We start from the raw sequence: 20,972 nt of genomic DNA, 5'->3' as shown, positions 1-20,972 counted from the left end.
ATTTTTCAAGCAATTCGATAACATAATTAAACATTTTCTTTGGGATGGGAAAAGGGCAAGGATCAATCTAAATAAGCTGATTGCCCCTAAAGAAAAAGGGGGGTTGGGTTTTCCAGATTGCAGACGATCATTTGTTTTTTATTCTGACAAAAATAGCTAAATATTGGAATCAGGAAAAGGATAAAACTGACAGGATGAATGTTGAATATAAAATTTGTGCATCCTTTACTCCGATTGAAGTATTCTCACAGTCTACTTTTAATACTACAAATCCTGTTCTTATTCATACTAGAAATGTTTGGGTTAGAATTCATAAAATATTCAAATTATCTCACCATTTACAGAAATACTCTTCATTATGGCATAGCCCAGCAACCCGTATTGGTAAAAAGATGATTTATTGGAAGTATTGGCACCAGCAAGGTATAAGTACAATTGAAGACTTGTATGAGAATGGGGTGTTAAGGTCTTATGAAAATTTAATTAAGAGTTATAATCTTGTAGGAAAAGAAAACTTCTGGAAGTTTTTACAGTTACGTAATTGTATATTGTCTAAAGTTGGCCCCATGGTTGACAATCCTATCTCAAGTTATTAAAAAAAAAAAAAAAAAAAAAAAAAAAAAAAAGAATTTCATAAATCTTCACATTTATATAAAATGGTAAACTCCTTTAGGAGTAGTGACTTGAGAAATTTAAGGACCATTTGGCAGAGAGATATTGGTGAATAAATTGACTCAGAAAAATGGTCCAGCATTTTGGCGGGGTGTGGTAAATATATAAAAGAAGTAAGGGGGAAGTTCACTCAATATAAGATTCTTCATAGATACTACCACACTCCGGAAAGACTTTAGAGGATGAAATTGATAAAGGACAATTTGTGTTGGAAGTGCCAGTTGGAAACAGGTGCCTTTTTACATTGTATCTGGGAGCGTAGCTTAGTTAAACCATTCTGGAAACAAGTTATAGATGTCATAAGTTGCTGGTATGGCTCCACAATATCTCTAACACCTCAACTGTGTTTACTGGGTGACAAGTCTCAATTACCAAATGTTTCTAAGTGTATCCTTTCTGTTATAATGGTATGAATTACAGTGGCTAGCAGGATTATTCTGAGACACTGGAAGACAGTGAAAGCCCCAGAACTGAAAGATTGGGCTAGTGCAATGTTAGAAATTGCTTCTTACGAATCTATGCTCAATAGAGTAAATGGTGTCAAAGAGGATGGGTTGTCTCCTTGGGAAGAGTTCTGGACATATATTACAGTAACGACTTAAAATGAATAGATTGACACTTGGTGAAATGTCTTGTATTGTACTTTCTTTAATGTTCCAACTGTGCCTGTAGAAATCTGGAACCCTGTATTATTATTATTATTGCGATGTTGTACTTTCGTTAACCTTTCACCTTCCAAAAGCAATAAAAACTTGAATTCAAAAAGAAATCATTCTAATATGATGATTTGATACTCAGTTATTATCAATGTTGAAAACAGTTGTGCTGCTTAATATTTTTTTGGAACCTGTGATACTTTTTTCAGCATTCATTGATGAATAAAAGGTTAAAAAGAACAGCATTTATTCAAAATATAAATCTTTTCTAACAATATAAATCTTTACTATCACTTTTTATCAATTTAACACATCTGTGCTGAATAAAAGTATTAATTTCTTTCAAAAAAAAAAGAAAAAAATTACTGACCCCAAACTTTTGAACGGTAGCGTATATTGTTACAAAAGATTTCTATTTTAAATAAATGCTGATATTTTTTAACTTTTTATTCATCAAAGAATCCTGAAAAAGTATCACAGGTTATAAAATAATATTAAGCAGCACAACTGTTTCCAACATTGATAATAAATCAGCATATTAGAATGATTTCTGAAGGATCATGTGACACTGAAGACTGGAGTAATGATGCTGACAATTCAGCTTTGCACAGAAATAAATTATATTTTAAAGTATATTAAAATAGAAAACCATAATATTTCACAATATTATTGTTTTTTCTGTATTTATTATGAAATAAATGCAGCCTTAATGAGCATAAGAGACTTTGTTCAAAAACATTAAAAATAGTAATGTTTCCAAACTTATATATATATATTATATATATGTGTGTGTGTGTGTGTGTGTGTGTCTGTGTGTTGTGTGTACATACATATATATATATATATATATATATATATATATATATAAATATATTATATGCTTTATTAATTTCAGGGGTTTTGTTTTTATTTTATTTATTTATTTTTTGTAATTTTAGTACTTCAACCTAAACCTATATTGTTTTAGTGAGAAGGCAAGGCAACATTTCTCATTTTTTCGTTTATGTTTTTCCATGTAATATTTTATTGTATTTCAACTTTATTACAAGTACCAAATATTTAACAGTTTTAGTTAAGAATAACAACACTGCAGTAAATTTTAATAGTTTTTTGTCACCCCAAACATCCGATATGACCCATGAGGTATTATAGTAGGTTGACTGACAACAAAAGCTTCCCCAAAATGAGAGTTGCTTTAAGGCATTTTAAAACCATAAATGCCACTACTATCTGACAGACATGACTGAAACGGGTGTCTTGAGACATCACACCTGTCCCGGTGACAGCCCAAGGCTCTAAACACAGCAAAAAAAAGAATCAGGGGAGCAACCCAAGCTCGTTTTGGCACTGTCATGCCTTATAGCTACTATCTGAAAGCACTGAGCTCAAATATCAATATTTGAATGTGTGATTCTGTGATGTTGACCTCCAAAATTTAAGTGATCGTGCCTGTCATAACATGTCAACATGCTTGTCACCCCACAGCTACACTGTTAGTTCACACTTATGACTATGCAATGGGATTTAAAGCACTTGTCCTCTGGTTGTTTTTAAATTGTAATCTCACCTCGGCACAAGCCTTGAGACAGGTGTTCTTGAAGCCCAAGAGTGACGCCACGTCCCTGCGGCCTGGCATCAGCTGGCATGTGCTCTGAATGATGTGTCTCAGTACGACAGCTAGGCCAGCTCTGCAAAAGCAAACGTCAGGCTCCAGTGCAGCCGGGAGACGACACATCCTAACCAGCCCTGGCAGCTCGTCCCTCCTCACCTCAGAAACAGCGAGACCCCCAGGCACCAGCCCTGACAGGGACGGCAGGATGTCTGCTTGATCTGTGACCAGGTGGACGTGGAAAGATGAGCACTCTGTGTAGGAGAGGAGGAAGAGGACAATAGAGGAGTGCAGGGGGAGAGACACAGCTCCATTCACACTGGACACCTCTAGATAGAGGCTCTCTCTGTCTGTCTGTGGCTCGGTTTGCTTCATTCTGACAGTCTAGTGGAGGGAAGACCACATGAAGAGCTTGAAATCTGTAACAGAAATTAAGGGACTCATTAAAAATGTTTCAAATTGTTTTAGCAGCATAATGGCAGTGATAAACTTAATTATGAGCGTAAATGTCTGGAACACCTTTACAGACAGATGCACTGTTATGAACAAAATAATGTGCTCAACTAAAAACCTCCTTTGCAGCATGAATTGTATATTTTGTTCAATAAATAACTGCACATTAATGTATAAGTTAGCACATAAATAAATGTTCGTCACTATGTGTTATTGTTTTCCGTAGCGCCACGGCATCACAAAGTACAATCAGGTAAAGAAATTAAACATAAATGAAGAAAGAATGTGAAATTAACCTACTCACAGTGTTTGAATTGAGCAAAACAACCACTAACACATGTGCAACTCTTTGTGTCACATTAAAAATAGTCCGACTATAAACCGACAATCGCGTTTGAGTTCCACCAACGCTTCAGGAAGTAGATGGGGGAATTAAATTCCATTCCATCACTTGTCTTATGTTTATAATCATACAAAATTAACAAGTAACACTTAAAACAACTTTGCAATCGTTGTATATAATGAGGTTTTATCACGTGATGTGTCAGGAGACTTATGTTCGTTTTGTAGTGATTTTACAATGTAAAGTTAAAAGCATGCTGCACAAAACTTTTTAATTATCGGTGTACAGTGTGTCGAGAAGTGTGTGAATACACTATGAATTGTGTTAGACTTTTATTTTTAAAATTATTTTTAAAGAAAGGCGCAATTTGTAGAAGCAAGAAAAGTACTACAGAACACTTGTTTGTTGTTTTTATATGTGATTTTTGTTACCTGTATGGTTTCAGTAGCGGCAAGTCTCGTAAAGCGAAATAAGCGCCTTTATTTTTTGTATGATATAAAAATAAATAATTTCGGCATAACAAGGCAAAGTACCGTTGCTATGGTTACCTATTTTTCATTAAACGAATCTTAATGGACCAAAATTAATTTCGTTTTTTTTTTTTTTTTTTTTTTTTTTTTTGCAGCCTAATTCAGCATTTTCACATAGATTGGTCTCCTAAAATCAGTCTCGCTTTAAATAATGAAAAAGATCGTGCTGAAGGGAGGAACGTTGAGCGCACGAGATGATAAACAAACGTAGAGGTCGATGCCCACTAAACCTGAAAAAGGTAATGTTTCTTCTATAATACGTTATATGAGTTATAAACCTGACAGTTTAATCTAATCTGTCACATCTAATTTGAAGCTGACATTGCTTTGAGACTGGATTTTAGATTAAAAAGAGTGTATAAAAGGACAGCTGGAATTCTGGTATAATTTCGCCTCTTAAACTTAAAGGATTAACGTTAGTTCGTCATTTACTCACCCTCTAGTTGTTCCAAACCTGTATAAATTTCTTTCTTCTGCTGAACACAAAAGAAGATATTTTGAAGATATGGGTAACCAAACAGTTGATGTCCATAGACTGGGAATGTCTTCTTTTGTGTTCAGCAGCAGAAAGAAATTGATACAGGTTTGGAACAATTGAGGGTGAGTAAATGATGACAGAAATCTTTTTTTTCTTCATAATGTTCAGTCAATAGTCCAATTCAGTGAACACAATCTAAATTTGCAAACCTGCTGGACATAACAAAGATGCACTCTTCGTAAGACGTAATACTCAGATCTTTACATTGCAACCATCCTCTCTCTCTCTCTCTCTTATTCAGCTATCAATTCACTTGGGAGAGGCGCAGTGGTTTAGGCCCAGCCAAGGAGGCATCCCATAAACCTTCAAAGGGTGTGTATATAGTTCATAATTTACATCTGAAGATAATTGTATGGTTAGTTACATACACACACACACACACACACACACACACACACAAACATGTTGGTTTTACTATATCAGTGAGGACATCTCATAGAGGTGATGATGTCTGTTAAACCAACCCTAGACCTAACCAAACATGTTGATATCAGCATACTTAAAGTTGAAAAATATTTTAGGCTAATTTAAACACCTTTCAAATAGTGAGAAGTACTGCTGTCAAATCGATTAATCACGATTAATCACATCTAACATAAAGGTTTGTAAGTCTGTAAAGGTCAGAACAGGCACACTGAAAAACATTTGATGTAGAAACAATTTTCACTCAGAAATTTCACACATAATTACAAAGAAACGGCAAGTAACACACTGAATTAAATGTGAAACTTTGAAGTAGTATATAAAAAGTACTCCAATAATCTTCACAACTTCGAGAATTTTTTTTTTTTTTTACAGTGTAAATAACTCATGAGGTAGAAACTGCAACTTTTTACATTGTACACATGGGCTAGAAATTAAAACAGTAATATCTAAATGTTGGTTTTGAATCCACATCCACAGCATATTCCAGGAATTTAGGATATAGGTTATTGTAGTATTCAAATGTGCATTTACATTATTCATTTAGCATACTCTTTTATGCAAACTGCACACGCACAAGTGTGGAATCCTTCAACACAAGCCATTCAAATTCAGTAAAGTATGCAGTTTCAAAAACACAAGTGCATGAGTGTGCCTGAAAGGGATAATATAATCAACTCAGCACACGAGGAGAAAAGCCTTTCTCTCTCATCTCTTTAAGTGTGAGGCGGGGTCTCTTCAGTTTTTTCCGTCCCTCCCTTTGATGCTGAATTTAACCTCCACACGAGCTGGGAGGGGGGACGCTCAACAGGCCTCGGAACCATATCATTACCAATTTGTTTGCGACCGGGCACCACTGCTCCCTGGGAGTAAAATACAGCCTTGGTCTGGAGGCAGGAGTCAGGGCTGGAAATAGCATAGAGGCAGGGCAGGGGACACGTGGAGCCAAGCCATCCATTTACTGTCTCTGGGAGCATGTGGAAGAGATTTTCCCCTGCCAGGTCTCCACCACAAGCATCACCATTAGCGCAGGGTGGAGACTGGGAAAACATGCCCCTCTGAACGTGGAGGGATGAAGGCAAGATTGTCAGAGGAGGAGTGTAGGACCGATAGCGCTCAGGTCTGCATGTAGAGCTGCGGGAAACAACAGGCAAGTGATTTTAAATGAGAGAAATTGCCAGGAAAAACTCTTAGTCTGTTTTGATCTGTGATTTAGTTTTTTTTGGCATAATACAAAAGTTATTAGAAATGATGATGGTTGTTTTTCTCTTGTTGCAGTACACTGAACAAATGTTGTGTAGAATCCAACATCCATTTGGAGCAGATTTGTAATAAGAACTCATTTCCAATGCAATTACATTTCAGCTTAAATTGATTTGGAGGAAATCGATGCCTTCGTGTCGAGTGGTATGTACAATCCATCATTCTTTCTGCGTCTTTCCTGAAGCTCTGTTTGTTTGTAAATATTGCATGTCATGGTAATGATGGTTATTGAGATGCACTTTGGGTATGATGAAGAAGAGATGTTCTCAGATCTGAAAGCTTTGGGATAAATAGAAGAGGCCATTCCTGAAATGGTCTTATTTCTGGGTTGAAAAGTCACTGCTGGACTCAAACATGAGCAAGGATTTTTTTTTTCTCTGTGGCTTTTCTTTAGACGGCAGTTTGCAGATGTGTCAGATGTTTCGGCTTTTAAATAATATGCTTTGCTTTATTTTAGTACAGTGAACGCATAACAGAGGGTCAGAGGATGTTTCATACAGTATATAGATAAAAAATTTCTAGCCAAAACTTCAGACTTTTTTATTGTGTGTGTGTGTGTGTGTGTGTGTGTGTGTGTGTGTGTGTGTGCGTGTGTGTGCGTTCATTCAGTTTTTAAATTTTGTACTATGTATACCGATCAAAAGTTTGGGGTAGGTAAGATTTCTTAATGTTTTTGAAATAGCTGCATTTATTTGATCAAAAATACAGTATAAAGAGTAATATAATGAAATATTATTACAATTTAAAATAGGATTTGAAAATATTTTAAAATGTAATTTATTTCTGTGATCAAAGCTGAATTTTTAGCATCGTTACTCCAGTCTTCAGTGTCACATGATCCTTCACACTGTAAAAAAGAATTGTTGGTTTAACTTAAAAAAGTAAGTTAACTGGTTGCCTTAAAATTTTGAGTTCATTGAAATTAAAAATTTGAGTTAATCCAATGAAGGTGATTGGTTTAATCAACAGAAACTCAAAATATTATTTTATCTGAACCACATTAATTATTGAAGTTGATTTGACAAAAGAAAACTTGTTGTGATAACAAATCATGAAAAAAAAATGTACAGTGCAGAAATCATTCTAATATGCTGATTTGCTGCTCAAGAAACATTTATTATTATTATTATTATTATTATCTTATTGTTAAAAACAGTTGTGCTGCTTAATATTTATGTGGATAAATTTTTTGAAGAATTTTAAGGTATGTTTTTGGCCTGTGATATTCATGGTCAAAAATAGCCTCTGTTTATTATTAATGTACATGTTAGATGATGCAGCACTTTTAATGGTCCTATATGTCTAATGTTCTTCATGTACATTTAATGTACTTATGTTTCTTCTTTCAAAAGACTGTTCCAGCCACATCATTTGAGAGCTGAAAACAGAGGCCTTTCATTATCACCGCAGAGGAGAGGAAACTACAGTGCCTTACAGGAGAGTGTCTTGGCAGGAAGTCAGTCAGTCAGTTGTGGGCACTCATGGCATCAGCAGACCACCAAGGAAACAAGGACCCCGCAGACACCTCCCGAACAGATGGTGCTCCATCCCCTGGCACATCTTGTCCCGTCCACAGCCACACTGCTGAAGAAGCGAAGCGGAACGGCTTGAGGAAAGGACTGGTCAGACATCGAGACTACGTCAAAATCTCTGTGCCGGAAGGAAAGGGCAACCGATTACCATCGGAATGGTGGAAGACGTTCATCGCTTTGTTTTATGCCGTTTTGAACCTGGTTTTGACAACGGTTATGATCACTGTGGTTCATGAGAGAGTACCACCCAAGGAGAGCAGCCCACCCCTGCCGGATAAGTTCTTTGACTATATAGACCGCGTGCAGTGGGCGTTTACTGTGACTGAGGTCAATGGAATGGTTCTGGTGTCTATATGGTCCATTCAATTGCTCTTTCACAGATACAGGTAAGAGGCATCACTCAACATTATACTGATGATGACATTGTACCCTATTGATCTGCTTTATTAGATCACTCTGACATTTAATGCTTTGTTAGGGTTATGTTGAAGACGTTATAGAGCAGGGAGAATTAAAAGTGAACACCATGTCATGGGGGCAGTTATGAAAATTAATATTGCATTGAGAAAATCAATTTCATAGGTATCACCAAGCATTTTCCACAAAAAAAGACAAAAAACAAAAAAGGATATAAAATAGGACTTGTATATACACACTGTATATAGTGCTGGGTAGATTACTTACAAATTGTAGTCAGTTACTGATCCCAAATTACATGACAAACATTGTAGTTAGTAATGTAATCTAGATTACTCATTTTAGGTAATGTATTTGGACTACTTTTTGATTACTTTTTAGATTACCTAAATCGTTTATCACATTGATTTAAATAGGATAATCTTGTACCATATTGATATAAAAATACAAAGAGAAAGAAAATATATTCCATTCTTCGTTATTAACAACATGAAGTGCATATTAAATATTACATTACGTCAGGGGTTCCCCTGAAACAAAGAAGTATAATCAATAAATTCTGAATAATTTACAGCCATTGTCAGAATAATATGTAATTATGTAATCAATAAAAAAGTAACTGTAGTCTGATTACAAATAAAATAATGTTAAATAATTTAAAATGTAATATAATTACAAGTACTTAATTTTTGGAATCTGATTACATAATCCAGATTACATGTAATCAGTTACTATCTAGCACTGTTTTATTTATTTATTTATTTATTTTAATGGAATTTTCAAAATGAAAAATGGAATTATTTACTTTTTTACACCCATCCTGCCATAAAGGGTCCATCTGATATAAATACTTGGGTGCCAGTTTTATGGATTATTCCATTTCTTAATGGAGTAGCATGGAAATATTACACAGCTAAATATTACATTTAAAAAACATTCAAACTAAAATAAAATCTTTTAATCAATTTTTTTTCTGTTCCATATAGGTCTATTGTAGGAAGACGATATTTCTTCCTTCTGGGTACGTTGTACATGTATAGATGCATAACCATGTACGTCACCACCCTACCCGTGCCTGGCATGCACATGGTGTGTGCCCCAAAGGTAAACGCCAATTTAAAACAGTATCTCAGCTGTTCCTCTTTCTCATGATCCCCTCAGGAACTTGTACCTGGATATTATAAAATAAGAAAAGGCATTTGGCTTCTTAAATCTGTAATATCCTCTGCCTTCCTCGAGACAGATATTGCAGCCTTTACAAAGGGTTCAGATGGTATCAGTTTTTGGAATGACTGTTCATTTCAAGATTCATGTCAACAGACCACTCAACATTCAATATCTTCACTCATAATTTTCCTTTACTGCATTTCCCCGACCCTTTCATTCAGCTCTACGGAGATTCACAAGCGAAGCTGCAGCGTGTTCTGCAGTTGCTCTCTGGTGGAGGATTATCAATCACCGGTTCCCATCTGCTGTGTGGAGACTTCCTGTACAGCGGCCACACTGTCATTCTCACGCTCACATACCTCTTCCTCAAGGAGTGTATGTCACTTTCTCAGACAGCACTTATTTTTACACATAAATACAATGACTGTTCGCTAATTACAGACCTAAAGGCCAATTTTTAGATTCTGTTTTTAGCCAGTCATTTTGAGGCGCTTTCTGGCCATTCATTTTGCATCTTCAGTGTTCACACAGCAACCCATTATGATTCATTACTGATCCTTTCTTTCTTTCTTTCTTTCTAGATTCTCCTCGTTCTTTCTGGTGGTACCATCTTCTGTGCTGGTTAACGGCTGCTGTGGGCATTGTGTGTATCCTGGTGGCCCATGAACACTACAGTGTGGATGTGGTTGTGGCATATTTTATCACCACACGACTGTTCTACTGGTATCACACTATGGCTAATCTGCAGGTAGATATATCAGTAATATGAAATATAAGGATAAGGATTTGTATAAGGATTTCAGTTGTCTTACTGTTATGTGTTTACTATTAAAAGAGGAAATTCAGGTGGGTCATATGATATATTTTTTGTTAATATTTTGCGCTAGAGTATACACTGCTGTTCTGCTCACCAAGGCTACATTTATTTGATCAAGAATACAGTAAAAACAGTAATATGTGAAATATCACAATTTAGAATTACTGATTTCAATTTTCATATTTTAAAATGTAATTTATTCCTGTGATCAAAGCTGAATTTTCAGCATCATTACTCCAGTCTTCAGTGTCACATGATCCTTCAGAAATCATTCTAATATGATGATTTGCTGCTCAAGAAACATTTCTTATTATTATCAATGTTGAAACCAGTTTTGCTGCTTAATATTTTTGTGGATTTTTTTTTTAAAGATTTTTGATTAATAGAAAGTTCAAAATAACAACATTTATTTGAAGCATGTTTTTACCATCACTTTTGATCTTATTGACACATCCTATTGATGCCACACCGCATTTTTGAATGGTAGTGTATAGCTTGGTCAACCTCAGCTGAGACATAAGCTAAAAGTCACGAAAACAGCCATTTTGATTTCATGGGGTCTAAATGTGTCTTTTTTTTTTTAAGTTAAAATATGTTGTCGTTCACATATATAGCTTAATATGTTTTGTTTTGCATACTATCGATTTCTTTGATCTTAGGTTTGACCTGCAGCCTCATCTACTACAAATACACACATCTGAAACCAAAGAGATGCTCTCAGCTCAATTAGTAATTTAGATTCTGGGTGTCATTAAACATATGGCACCAAAATGGCACTAAGCCTTTTACTGAAAGTGTTTACATGACTCAGAGTATACTGAGAATATCAAAATCCATTAGGCAGAGCATTTGAGAAATGACTCCCTGATGATGGTAAAGTGCAGCACATTCGATTTAAGCCAATCTAGATCTTTTACACAGGAAAAAATCCTTTCAAACTATCTAAACACACCACACTTGTTCATTCTGTTATAGGAAAAGTAGCCTACGATATCAAAACTGTTATATCTCAGAAAGGATATTTATGGTGGTTATAGCCAGAAGAATCATCAACTAAAGGTTTAGGCTTTGGGCTGCTAATGCAAATGTCACATGTTGGATCCCTGACAGGAGAGATCTCAACCACAATAATGTCTGTGTTCTGATGTTGCTTCAGGGCTTCTGTCCTCAATAATAACGTTGATTTTCATGGAATTCTAAATCGCTTTGGATCTAAAATGTATGGAAGCTTTTTTTCTGCCACAAAATTAAAAAATAAAGAAGAATAAAGGTTTTATCACACAATTCTGCCCTTTTTTATAGCAATTATGAGTTTATAACTCACAATTCTGACTTATTACAATTCTGAGTTTATAACTCACAATTCTGACTTATTACAATACTGAGTTTATAACTCACAATTCTGACTTTTTCTCGCAATTCTGTTTATAGCTCGCAATTCTGATTTTTTCTCATAATTCTGTTTATAGCTCACAATTCTGTTAATAATCTCACAATTCTGACTTATCACAATTCTGAGTTCATAACTCGCAATTCTGACCTTTTCTCGCAATTCTATTTATAACTTGCAATTCTGATTTTTTTTTCTTGCAATCCTGACTTTATTTCTCGCAATTCTGTTTATAACTTGCAATTCTGAATTTTTTCTTGCAATTCTGAGTTTATATAACTTGTGATTCTGATTTTTTTTTCTCGCAATTCTGACTTTATATCTAAACTCGCAATTGCAAAGAAAAAAGTCAGAATTTCAAGAAATTAAAACTCTTGTAAATTTGTGAGTTTATATAAACTTGCGAGTTTATATCTCGCCATTCTGATTTTTTTCTCTGAATTGTGATATATAAACTTGCAATTGCGAGTCATATAGTCCGAATTGCTAGATATAAACACTCAATTCTGAAAAATTACCTTTTTTTATTTTCTGGTGGAAACAAGCTTCCATTAAAATGCAACCAACCAAATTTACCCAAACTGCTTTCTTCATGAAAATTAAATTAGTTGTTTTATCCTGGACATTGCCACTTCTGTTTTTAGAAAACCATGAACATGCATAAAAATGTTCTTTCTGTTGTTTGTATTATTTGTATATATCTGTAGTATGATATTAATGAATATTTTCTTGTTTTCACCAGACTTTAAAGTGTTCTCCGAACAACTACCTCACTCACACCTGGTGGAACCCCGTGTTTAACTTCTTCGAGAGGAACGTCCAGACCCAAGTGCCCTGTTCTTTCTGCTGGCCGATCACATGGCCCCCTGCCTGCCTGAAGAACCCCTGTAAGAACTATTCCATGGTGCAGAGCGGCCGGGAGGAGTGAAGTGATTCATCACCATGATTAGACCAACATGTGGAAATGTTTTGTGTTTGGCTTGTGGCTATCTTAATATTTACACCATAACAAAGACTAAAGACTGTTTGGCTATTGTTGCTAATACATCTCATATAACAAAGAGCCAAACAGTTCATGATGACCAAAATATTGTAAAACTCAATACTATTTGAAAAGTCATTGTTGACTTTTTTTTTTTTTTTTAATTAATTTATATTCATTCAATGAGGCCATTAAAATAAGCACTTTTGTAAGGATCTGAATGGCCAATTGGAAGTGTTACGGTTGTAAAATGATGGATTTTTGGAAAATCTCTCTCTTCTATCAAAACAAACCTATCAGTTTGTGCATGCTTCTTAGCCGTCATATTTTCCCCTTGTCTGTTTATTTAATTATCATTTAAAACTTTTGTTTGTCATAATGTTGACAGACACGTTTGTCAATTTGTTTAACTGGCTTTCATTAATTTTATACACTATTTTACATTATAAATGCATGCATTCTTTTTCTAATGATTCACGCCAGCTGTTATTTTAGTTTATTTTATGCTTATTTTCTGTCTTAAGATGTTTTATGAAAATAAATGGTTTACATTAACACCTGGTGCACTTCTTGTTGCATAAAACCGTCAAATATTTCTTTATCAAATTTGTATTGAGCCAGCAACATGGAATGCTAATACCTTTTAAATATAATTACATCTTTTCATTTTCTTGATACTTGAGATTTTATATTATTATTATTATTATTATATAATTCTGTAAAATACATAATTTACCTTTAAACTAACTCTTACATTTTCTTCAATTATATATTGACAAGAGAAGTGAAACCCCATAATAAGACTATCTCTGGTGAAACTTCTCGGTCTTGCTTCTTTTATTGGATCATGTCCTCAGTTGACGCCACCCATTCGTTTTCGTTATCCACCAATCAACTCTCAGCTTGCTCCTCTCAGCCAATAAAAATACAAAAACACACAACCCATGCCGTGTCAACAACACAACACAGGAAGAAAAAATGTGTTTGATCAGCAGATAACAGGTATTGATCCTGGAGGAACTATGCGTCTGTTTTAGGGATCAGTGGATTGTGAGCGAGCTAGCGAGCAAGTCATGGACGCTTCCCTGTGTCTGCTGTGGCAGTATGTGTTCTCGCCTGCGAGCATTGTGGGTTTGATTGCGTTTGTGCTTGTTTTCTATGTGCAGCAACAGTACAGGAATCGTCAAAGATACGCGAACATCCCTCCAGGTCCAAAGCCATGGCCCATCGTGGGCAACTTCGGTGGCTTCCTAGTGCCTTCATTTATTTTAAAACGATTTGCACATAATCGCAAAGAGTTTGCAAAGATGGTCTCAAATCCACTGTCACCTCAGGCTGGACTCGTCGAGATGTCCAAACTCTACGGAAACATATTCAGCATTTTTGTTGGGCCTCAGCTCATGGTCGTGCTTACGGGATATGACGCTGTCCGGGATGCGATGTTAAACCATCCGGAGGTGTTCTCTGACAGACCGCATATACCGCTCGTAACTATTATCACCAAGAGGAAAGGTAGGATAACCAGTCATAGTTAATGATTGCTGCATGTCATGATAATAGATCAGTAGATTAGAGCAGAACACAGCTGCACAGAAGACAATAGAGTAGAATAATACAGAATAGAACAGTAGAAGAGATTGAGACAGAATAGAACAGAGTACAATAGACTGGAGCAGAATAGAATAGAATCATTTAGAATGAACAGAACAGCAGAAGAGACTGACATAGAATAAAACAGGACAGGATGGAATTGAATAGAACAGAGTGATAGACTACAGCAGAATAGAATAATTTAGAATTGAACAGAGTATAACAGTAGAAGTGACTGAGACAGAATAGAATAGAACATAATAAAACAGGGCAGAACAGAATCAGATAGAACAGAGTGATAGACTACAGCAGAATAGAATTATTTAGAATTGAACAGAATATAACAGTCGAAGAGACTAAGACAGAATAAAACATGACAGAATGGAATTGAATAGAACTGAGTATAATAGACTACAGCAGAAAAGAATAATTTAGAACTGAACAGAATATAACAGTAGAAGAGACAGAATAAAACATGACAGCACGGAATCGAATAGAACAGAGTGTAAAAGACTACAGCAGAATAGAATAATTTAGAATTGAACAGAATATAACAGTAGAAGAGACTGACAAATAATAGAATAGAACAGAATAAAACAGGGCAGAATGGAATCAAATAGAACAGAGTGTGATAGGCTACAGCAAAATAGAATTATTTAGAATTGAACAGAATATAACAGTAGAAAAGACTGAGACAATAGAAAAAGAACGGAATAAAATGGGGCAGAATGGAATTGAATACAACAGAGTATAATAGACTAGAGCAGAATAGAATAATTTAGAATTGAACAGAATAGAGCAGTAGAAGAGACTGACAAATAATAGAATAGAACAGAATAAAACATGACAGCATGGAATCAAATAGAAATGAGTATAATAGACTAGAATAGAATACAATAATTTAGAATTGAACAGAACAGAGCAGTAGAAGAGACTGAAACAGAATAAAACAGGGCAGAATGGAATCAAATAGAACAGAGTGTGATAGGCTACAGCAAGATAAAATTATTTAGAATTGAACAGAATATAACAGTAGAAGAGACTGAGACAGAATAGAACAGAATAAAACATGACAGCATGGAAACGAATAGAACTGAGTAATAGACTACAGCAGAATAGAATAATTTAGAACTGAACAGAATACAACAGTAGAAGAGATAGACAGAATAGAACAGAATAAGACATGACAGCATGGAATCGAATAGAACAGAGTATAATAGTCTGGAGCAGAATAGAATAATTTAGAATTGAACAGAATAGAACAGTAGAAAGAACAGAACACTAAAAATAATAGAACAGAATAAAACATGGTAGAATAGAATAAATCAGTAGGATAGACTGGAGCAGAATAGAACATAATGTTATAATCCTGCAAAACAGAATAGAATTTTTAAAGTTCCTAAAAAAACCAATAGTATTTCAATATTAAAAATGGCATTTCAAAAAAAAGCAAAGCATTGTATGTTTGAAGTGAATGTTGTTCACAGGGATCGTGTTTGCACCCTACGGTCCGCTGTGGCGGACAAACCGTAAGTTCTGTCACAGCACTCTGCGCAGCTTCGGCTTTGGCAAGCTGAGTCTGGAGCCGTGCATCCTTGAAGGCCTGACCATGATTAAAACAGAGCTGCAGGGCCTCATTGAGAAAGCAGGGCCTTCTGGTATCGATCTGACACCTCTCATCAGCAATGCAGTCTCCAACGTCATCTCCTCCCTGAGTCTGGGTCAGCGTTTCCACCACCAGGACCAGGAGTTCCGGACCATGCTGGATCTCATGTCTCATGGGCTGGAGATCAGCGTCAACACCTCCATCTTGCTGGTCAACGTCTTTCCCTGGCTGTACTACCTGCCCTGCGGCGTTTTCAAGCAGCTGCGGCGTGTGGAGATCGATATCACAGCATTCCTGAAGAAAATCATAGCGAGGCACAGGGCCACTCTGGATCCGGAGAATCCCAGGGATTTCATAGATATGTATCTGGTGGAGATGCTCGCAAAGCAAAAGGGAAATAGTTCAGAAGAGAATTTGTTCTCAGAAGACGATCTCTTCTACATCATTGGGGACCTCTTCATTGCGGGCACTGATACTACCACAAATAGCGTCCTATGGAGTATTCTCTATATGTCCTTGTATCCTGATGTGCAAGGTATGTGCACTAGCTCTGCATGAGGTCATTTACAAACGTCTAAAGCTTTGGTTGAACATAGCAGTACTGATAATATACAACATCTTTGTTTAATGATCCTCAGAGAAAGTTCAGCAGGAGATTGATGCCGTGGTGGGATCTGAGAGAGTCCCGTCTCTGACAGATAAGGGCAGTCTGCCGTACACAGAAGCCACCATTATGGAGGTGCAGAGGATGACTGTAGTGGTTCCTCTGTCAATACCCCACATGGCCTCTGAAACCACAGGTGAGCTTTAGCCTCTGGCAGAAAAATACAGAAATGGGGCAAATTTGACTCCCTTGATTATACACTATATTGCCAAAAGTTTTGGGACACCTGCCTTTACGTGCACATGAACTTTAATGACATCCCATTCTTAATCTGTAGGGTTTAATATGGAGTTGGCCAACTCTTTGCAGCTATAACAGCTTCAAATCTTCTGGGAAGGCTTTTCACAAGGTTTAGCGGTGTGTTTATGGGAATTTTTGGCCATTATTCTAGAAGCGCATTGTGAGGTCAGGCAGTGATGTTGGCGAGAAGGCCTGGCTCACAGTCTCCGCTCTAATTCATTCCAAAGGTGTTCTGTCGGGTTGAGAACACTGTGCAGGCCAGTCAAGTTCCTCCGCACCAAACTCGCTCATCAATGTCTTTATGGACCTTGTCATGTTGGAACAGGAAGGGGCCATCCCCAAACTGTTCCCACAAAGTTGAGAGCATGAAATTGTCCTAAATGTCTTGATATGCTGAAGCAGGGGCCAAGCCCAACCCCTGAAAAACAACCCCACACCATAATCCCCCCTCCACCAAACTTTACACTTGGCACAATGCAGTCAGGCAGGACCGTTCTCCTGGCAAATGCCAAACCCAGACTCGCCCATCGGATTGCCAGACAGAGAAGCATGATTCGTCACTCCAGAGAACACATCTCCACTGCTCTAGAGTCCAGTGGCGCGTGCTTTACACCACTGCATCTGATGCTTTGCATTGCACTTGATGATGTAAGGCTTGGATGCAGCTGCTTGGCCATGGAAACCCATTCCATGAAGCTCTCTACGCACTGTTCTTGAGCTAATCTGAAGGCTAAAAAGCTATTGAATCTGCAGAAAGTTGGCGACTTCTGCGCACTGTGCGCCTCAGCGTGCGCTGACCCCGCTCTGTGATTTTACGTGGCCTACCACTTCGTGGCTGAGTTGCTGTTGTTCCCAATTGCTTCCACTTTGTTATGATACCACTAACAGTTGACCGTGGAATATTTAGTAGTAAGGAAATTTCACAAATGAACTTACTGCACAGGTGGCAACCGGTACCATGCCTGAATTCACTGAGCTCCTGAGAGCGACCCATTCTTTCACAAATGTTGGTAGAAGCAGTCTGCATGCCTAGGTGCTTGATTTTATACACCTGTGGCCATGGAAGTGATTGAAACACCTGAATTCAATGATTTGGAGGGATGTCCCAATACTTTTGGCAATATAGTGTATATGAGCAATATCACACTCGTAGCTGTGTGATATGGCTGTATATCAGCACGGCTGTGATTCGGCCATAGGCACGAATAAACAGTAATAAAGCCTTAATATTAAATTAAAAGTATTATATTTAAAGTAATATAGCCTTAATATTAAATTATGAAATTTAACATAGCATAATTCGATTTGCTCTGGAACAAGTAATAGATTAATAAGACCAAAGATTGCCTGTTTTATGTACCCAAAATGAATTATATCTCATGTTTAACCACTGTAAGACACAGCGGCAAATCCCTGAAGCACTGGCTGAGATGAAACTGTTCTCAGCAGGTAGATGAGCACTGAACGGCACTGAATGTTTTATTATATTTTATATACAGTGCCCAGCTGAAAGTATTTGGACTTTTATTTTTTTATGTTTATGTTTGTCTAAAGTAAATTATTAATGAATAAAACTGAACCAGGTCAACTTGAACTCTGCCATAATCCACTTATTGGCTCCACAAGGTTGATAATAGTCACACATTAACCTTTAAAATCTGTATTTTTATATCACACCCAAGGTTTGTACAAATATTATCACTGTACAGATACTTTCAGAGGACACATAAAAACATTTTTTTAATTGTTTAAATGATTTTTTCAGCTATATTTGTCTCTTCCCAGAGTTCCGAGGGTACACCATTCCTAAAGGAACCGTTATCATCCCAAACCTCTGGTCAGTACATAGGGATCCCACTGTGTGGGAAAATCCTGATGACTTCAATCCAGCCCGATTTCTGGATGAACAGGGCAAACTTCTCAGGAAAGATTGTTTTATTCCATTTGGAATAGGTATGTTTTAGCAATAATTAGTGTTTAAAGTGGCTCTATTATGGTTTTTCAGATATCTCCTTTCATGCAGTGTGTAATATAGCTGTTTGTGAATGTAAAAGGTCTGCAAAAGTTTCAAAGATCAAAGCGCAAGATAGTTATTCTCCCAAAATAAAGAACTGATTCTGAACTGCCTTCAACGAGTCAGTAATCTCGGTAATTCTAGTCTTACTTCCTGCATGAACCTACGCAGGTTTGTAACAAATGTGCATAATGGCAGACTATGGTCTTCATTGGCTGCCCACGAACAACATGGCTGCATCCAAAATTGCATTCTCTCTTGAGTAGGTACTTATTTTGAATAAGTAATTACTTCACAACTGCTAAAGAGTATGTTCTAAATAGTATGAATGAGTGTAGTATGAATGTAATCTGGATGTACTACATCCGCCATGTCATTGTCATCTGATCTACCAGCCCGTGGCCTCATGGGACAGTAAAGCATCCATCGTATGCACACTTTAGAATCTCACCGCAAGTAGTAGGTCATCTGGGTACTTTTTGCCTACTCTTTCATGAGTACTGTGAACATTTTTGTTTTTGATACTGTTATTGTCTTTGTGTAAACTACGAAAAATGTGAATTTGCGAAAACAGTGACATCATGTGCATGCGTATTACGTGTTCAGTCTACAGGTGCGTAGTGTTTCTTTGCAAAGTGACATCGCCAACTACTGGCCTGGCAGCATAATAGCGCGTTTTTAGTCATTTTCAGGGATCCGTGTAAACGGGGATTATTTTGACAACGCTGTACGCGAAAAACGCAAAGGAAAAACGTTTTCATTTTTTAGCACATCGTTGTCGTGTAAACGTACCCTAAGTTACCAGCTACTCTTTTAATGAGGCCTATGTTCAAATAATAAATAAAGTCTTTTCTGTATGCCACAGGTCGCAGGGTGTGCATGGGAGAGCAGCTGGCTAAGATGGAGCTGTTTCTGATGTTCACCAGCCTGATGCAGGCCTTCACCTTCAGGCTTCCTGAGGGAAAATCTGCTCCGTCTATGGATGGACGCTTTGGCCTGACTCTGGCTCCATGCCCATTTACTGTCTGTGTGAAAACACGCTGAACAAGCTTTAAAAAAGACAAGTCATTGCTGAAGCAATGCGGCATTATTGGGAAGCAAATTGCACAGGTTGACCATGTTGACCACACTACAAGGTAAGGGCTTTTTAGTTGCATGATGAAACAAAAGGTCAGAAATTATTTTTGCTAAATATTCCTAAGTATTATATCAGCATATTTCAGTTTTATTATTACATTTGTTTATTTATTTAATTAAATAAAATTCAACTGGAATTATTATTTTTTCCCCAAAAATTATTACTGGGGTACTGTACTGTACTAAGAGACTGTTTTTTCCTTTATTTTAATTGTTTCATACATTCTATTTCATGGTTCAATGTTTTAGAAAAACATTAATGGGTGTTCAACTATAGGCCTGAAAATAGGTCCTTAGAAAAACACACACTCTTAAACAACTCTTGCTAATTTATTTAATTTGTCCACTAACAATGGACATACATGCACCACAGAAGAGTTCTGTCTTTTGTTCTTTCTAAAAGTCATGAACATTTCCAGGATAGAGTCATTTCTATCTTAAACATTATGTATCGTCTTTGATGTTATTTTGTGGAGGAAATTATAATTGAAATATTTTTGGAATGAAATGTCAGGCTTTGTCTTGCTAAGGATAATTTCATAGCTATAATTTCATGTCTCCTATATAAACAGTATTTTCATATGTTTTATATACTGTAATTCACAAAAAAATACTGATTGATTGGAAATGATGCATAATAAAATATTAGGCTGAAAAGCAATATTCACCTTGATTTGTCATGTTTTGTGTATTTCATCACAAGCTTTACACTGACTGACACTTGCCTCTTTGGTAAAATATACTATTTTTTGATAACTTTATTAGGACTTTTTTTTTTTTTTTTTTTGGTTTATTAACTAATAATTATTATTTTAAAAACTTTTCAAAAAATAAACACATTGTCAATGAGTTGTATATTATAACAGCATATCAACAGGTCATAATATATGTGAAAAGTCATTGCATGGGGAAACCACGTGATCAGTTCA

The 20,972-nt window shown here is 36.3% G+C and overlaps 3 protein-coding genes across 7 annotated transcripts in view; 2 read left to right on the top strand and 1 right to left on the bottom strand.

Moving 5' to 3' along the window:
* Window positions 1–4,968, bottom strand: part of gstcd (glutathione S-transferase, C-terminal domain containing) — a 61,926-nt gene extending 56,958 nt beyond the window's left edge. The window contains exons 1-2 of one of the 3 annotated variants that reach the window (XM_051898941.1): window positions 4,951–4,968; window positions 2,896–3,356 (exon numbers count right to left, since the gene is read on the bottom strand). In XM_051898941.1, coding sequence (XP_051754901.1) covers window positions 2,896–3,312 — 417 coding nt within the window. In that variant the 5' untranslated portion in view covers window positions 3,313–3,356; window positions 4,951–4,968. Of the gene's footprint in view, window positions 1–2,895; window positions 3,357–3,690; window positions 3,820–4,950 lie in introns of those variants that run through there. The other 2 variants (XM_051898923.1, XM_051898931.1) reach the window with 2 other exon arrangements.
* sgms2a (sphingomyelin synthase 2a) lies at window positions 3,970–13,365 on the top strand. Of its 3 annotated transcripts, XM_051898964.1 has the most exons (8): window positions 3,970–4,502; window positions 5,043–5,113; window positions 6,590–6,631; window positions 7,840–8,405; window positions 9,423–9,540; window positions 9,825–9,978; window positions 10,185–10,351; window positions 12,553–13,365. In XM_051898964.1, the coding sequence occupies exons 4-8, from the start codon at window positions 7,969–7,971 to the stop codon at window positions 12,736–12,738; spliced, it is 1,062 nt and encodes a 353-aa protein (XP_051754924.1). In that variant the 5' UTR covers window positions 3,970–4,502; window positions 5,043–5,113; window positions 6,590–6,631; window positions 7,840–7,968; the 3' UTR covers window positions 12,739–13,365. The 3 variants fall into 3 exon arrangements, with proteins under 3 accessions (XP_051754924.1, XP_051754914.1, XP_051754932.1); XM_051898954.1 differs by lacking the exon at window positions 6,590–6,631; XM_051898972.1 differs by lacking the exons at window positions 5,043–5,113; window positions 6,590–6,631.
* A 347-nt stretch (window positions 13,366–13,712) lies between these two features.
* On the top strand, window positions 13,713–20,716 carry LOC127515627 (cytochrome P450 2U1). Its single transcript, XM_051899507.1, has 5 exons — window positions 13,713–14,304; window positions 15,870–16,523; window positions 16,627–16,788; window positions 18,678–18,845; window positions 19,772–20,716. The coding sequence occupies exons 1-5, from the start codon at window positions 13,866–13,868 to the stop codon at window positions 19,948–19,950; spliced, it is 1,602 nt and encodes a 533-aa protein (XP_051755467.1). The 5' UTR covers window positions 13,713–13,865; the 3' UTR covers window positions 19,951–20,716.
* The last annotated feature ends 256 nt before the right edge of the window (window positions 20,717–20,972 follow it).

This window comes from Ctenopharyngodon idella, chromosome 1 (assembly GCF_019924925.1).
Source record: "Ctenopharyngodon idella isolate HZGC_01 chromosome 1, HZGC01, whole genome shotgun sequence".
NCBI classification, from domain to species: domain Eukaryota; kingdom Metazoa; phylum Chordata; class Actinopteri; order Cypriniformes; family Xenocyprididae; genus Ctenopharyngodon; species Ctenopharyngodon idella.
This window is presented reverse-complemented; position numbering and strand designations above follow the sequence as displayed.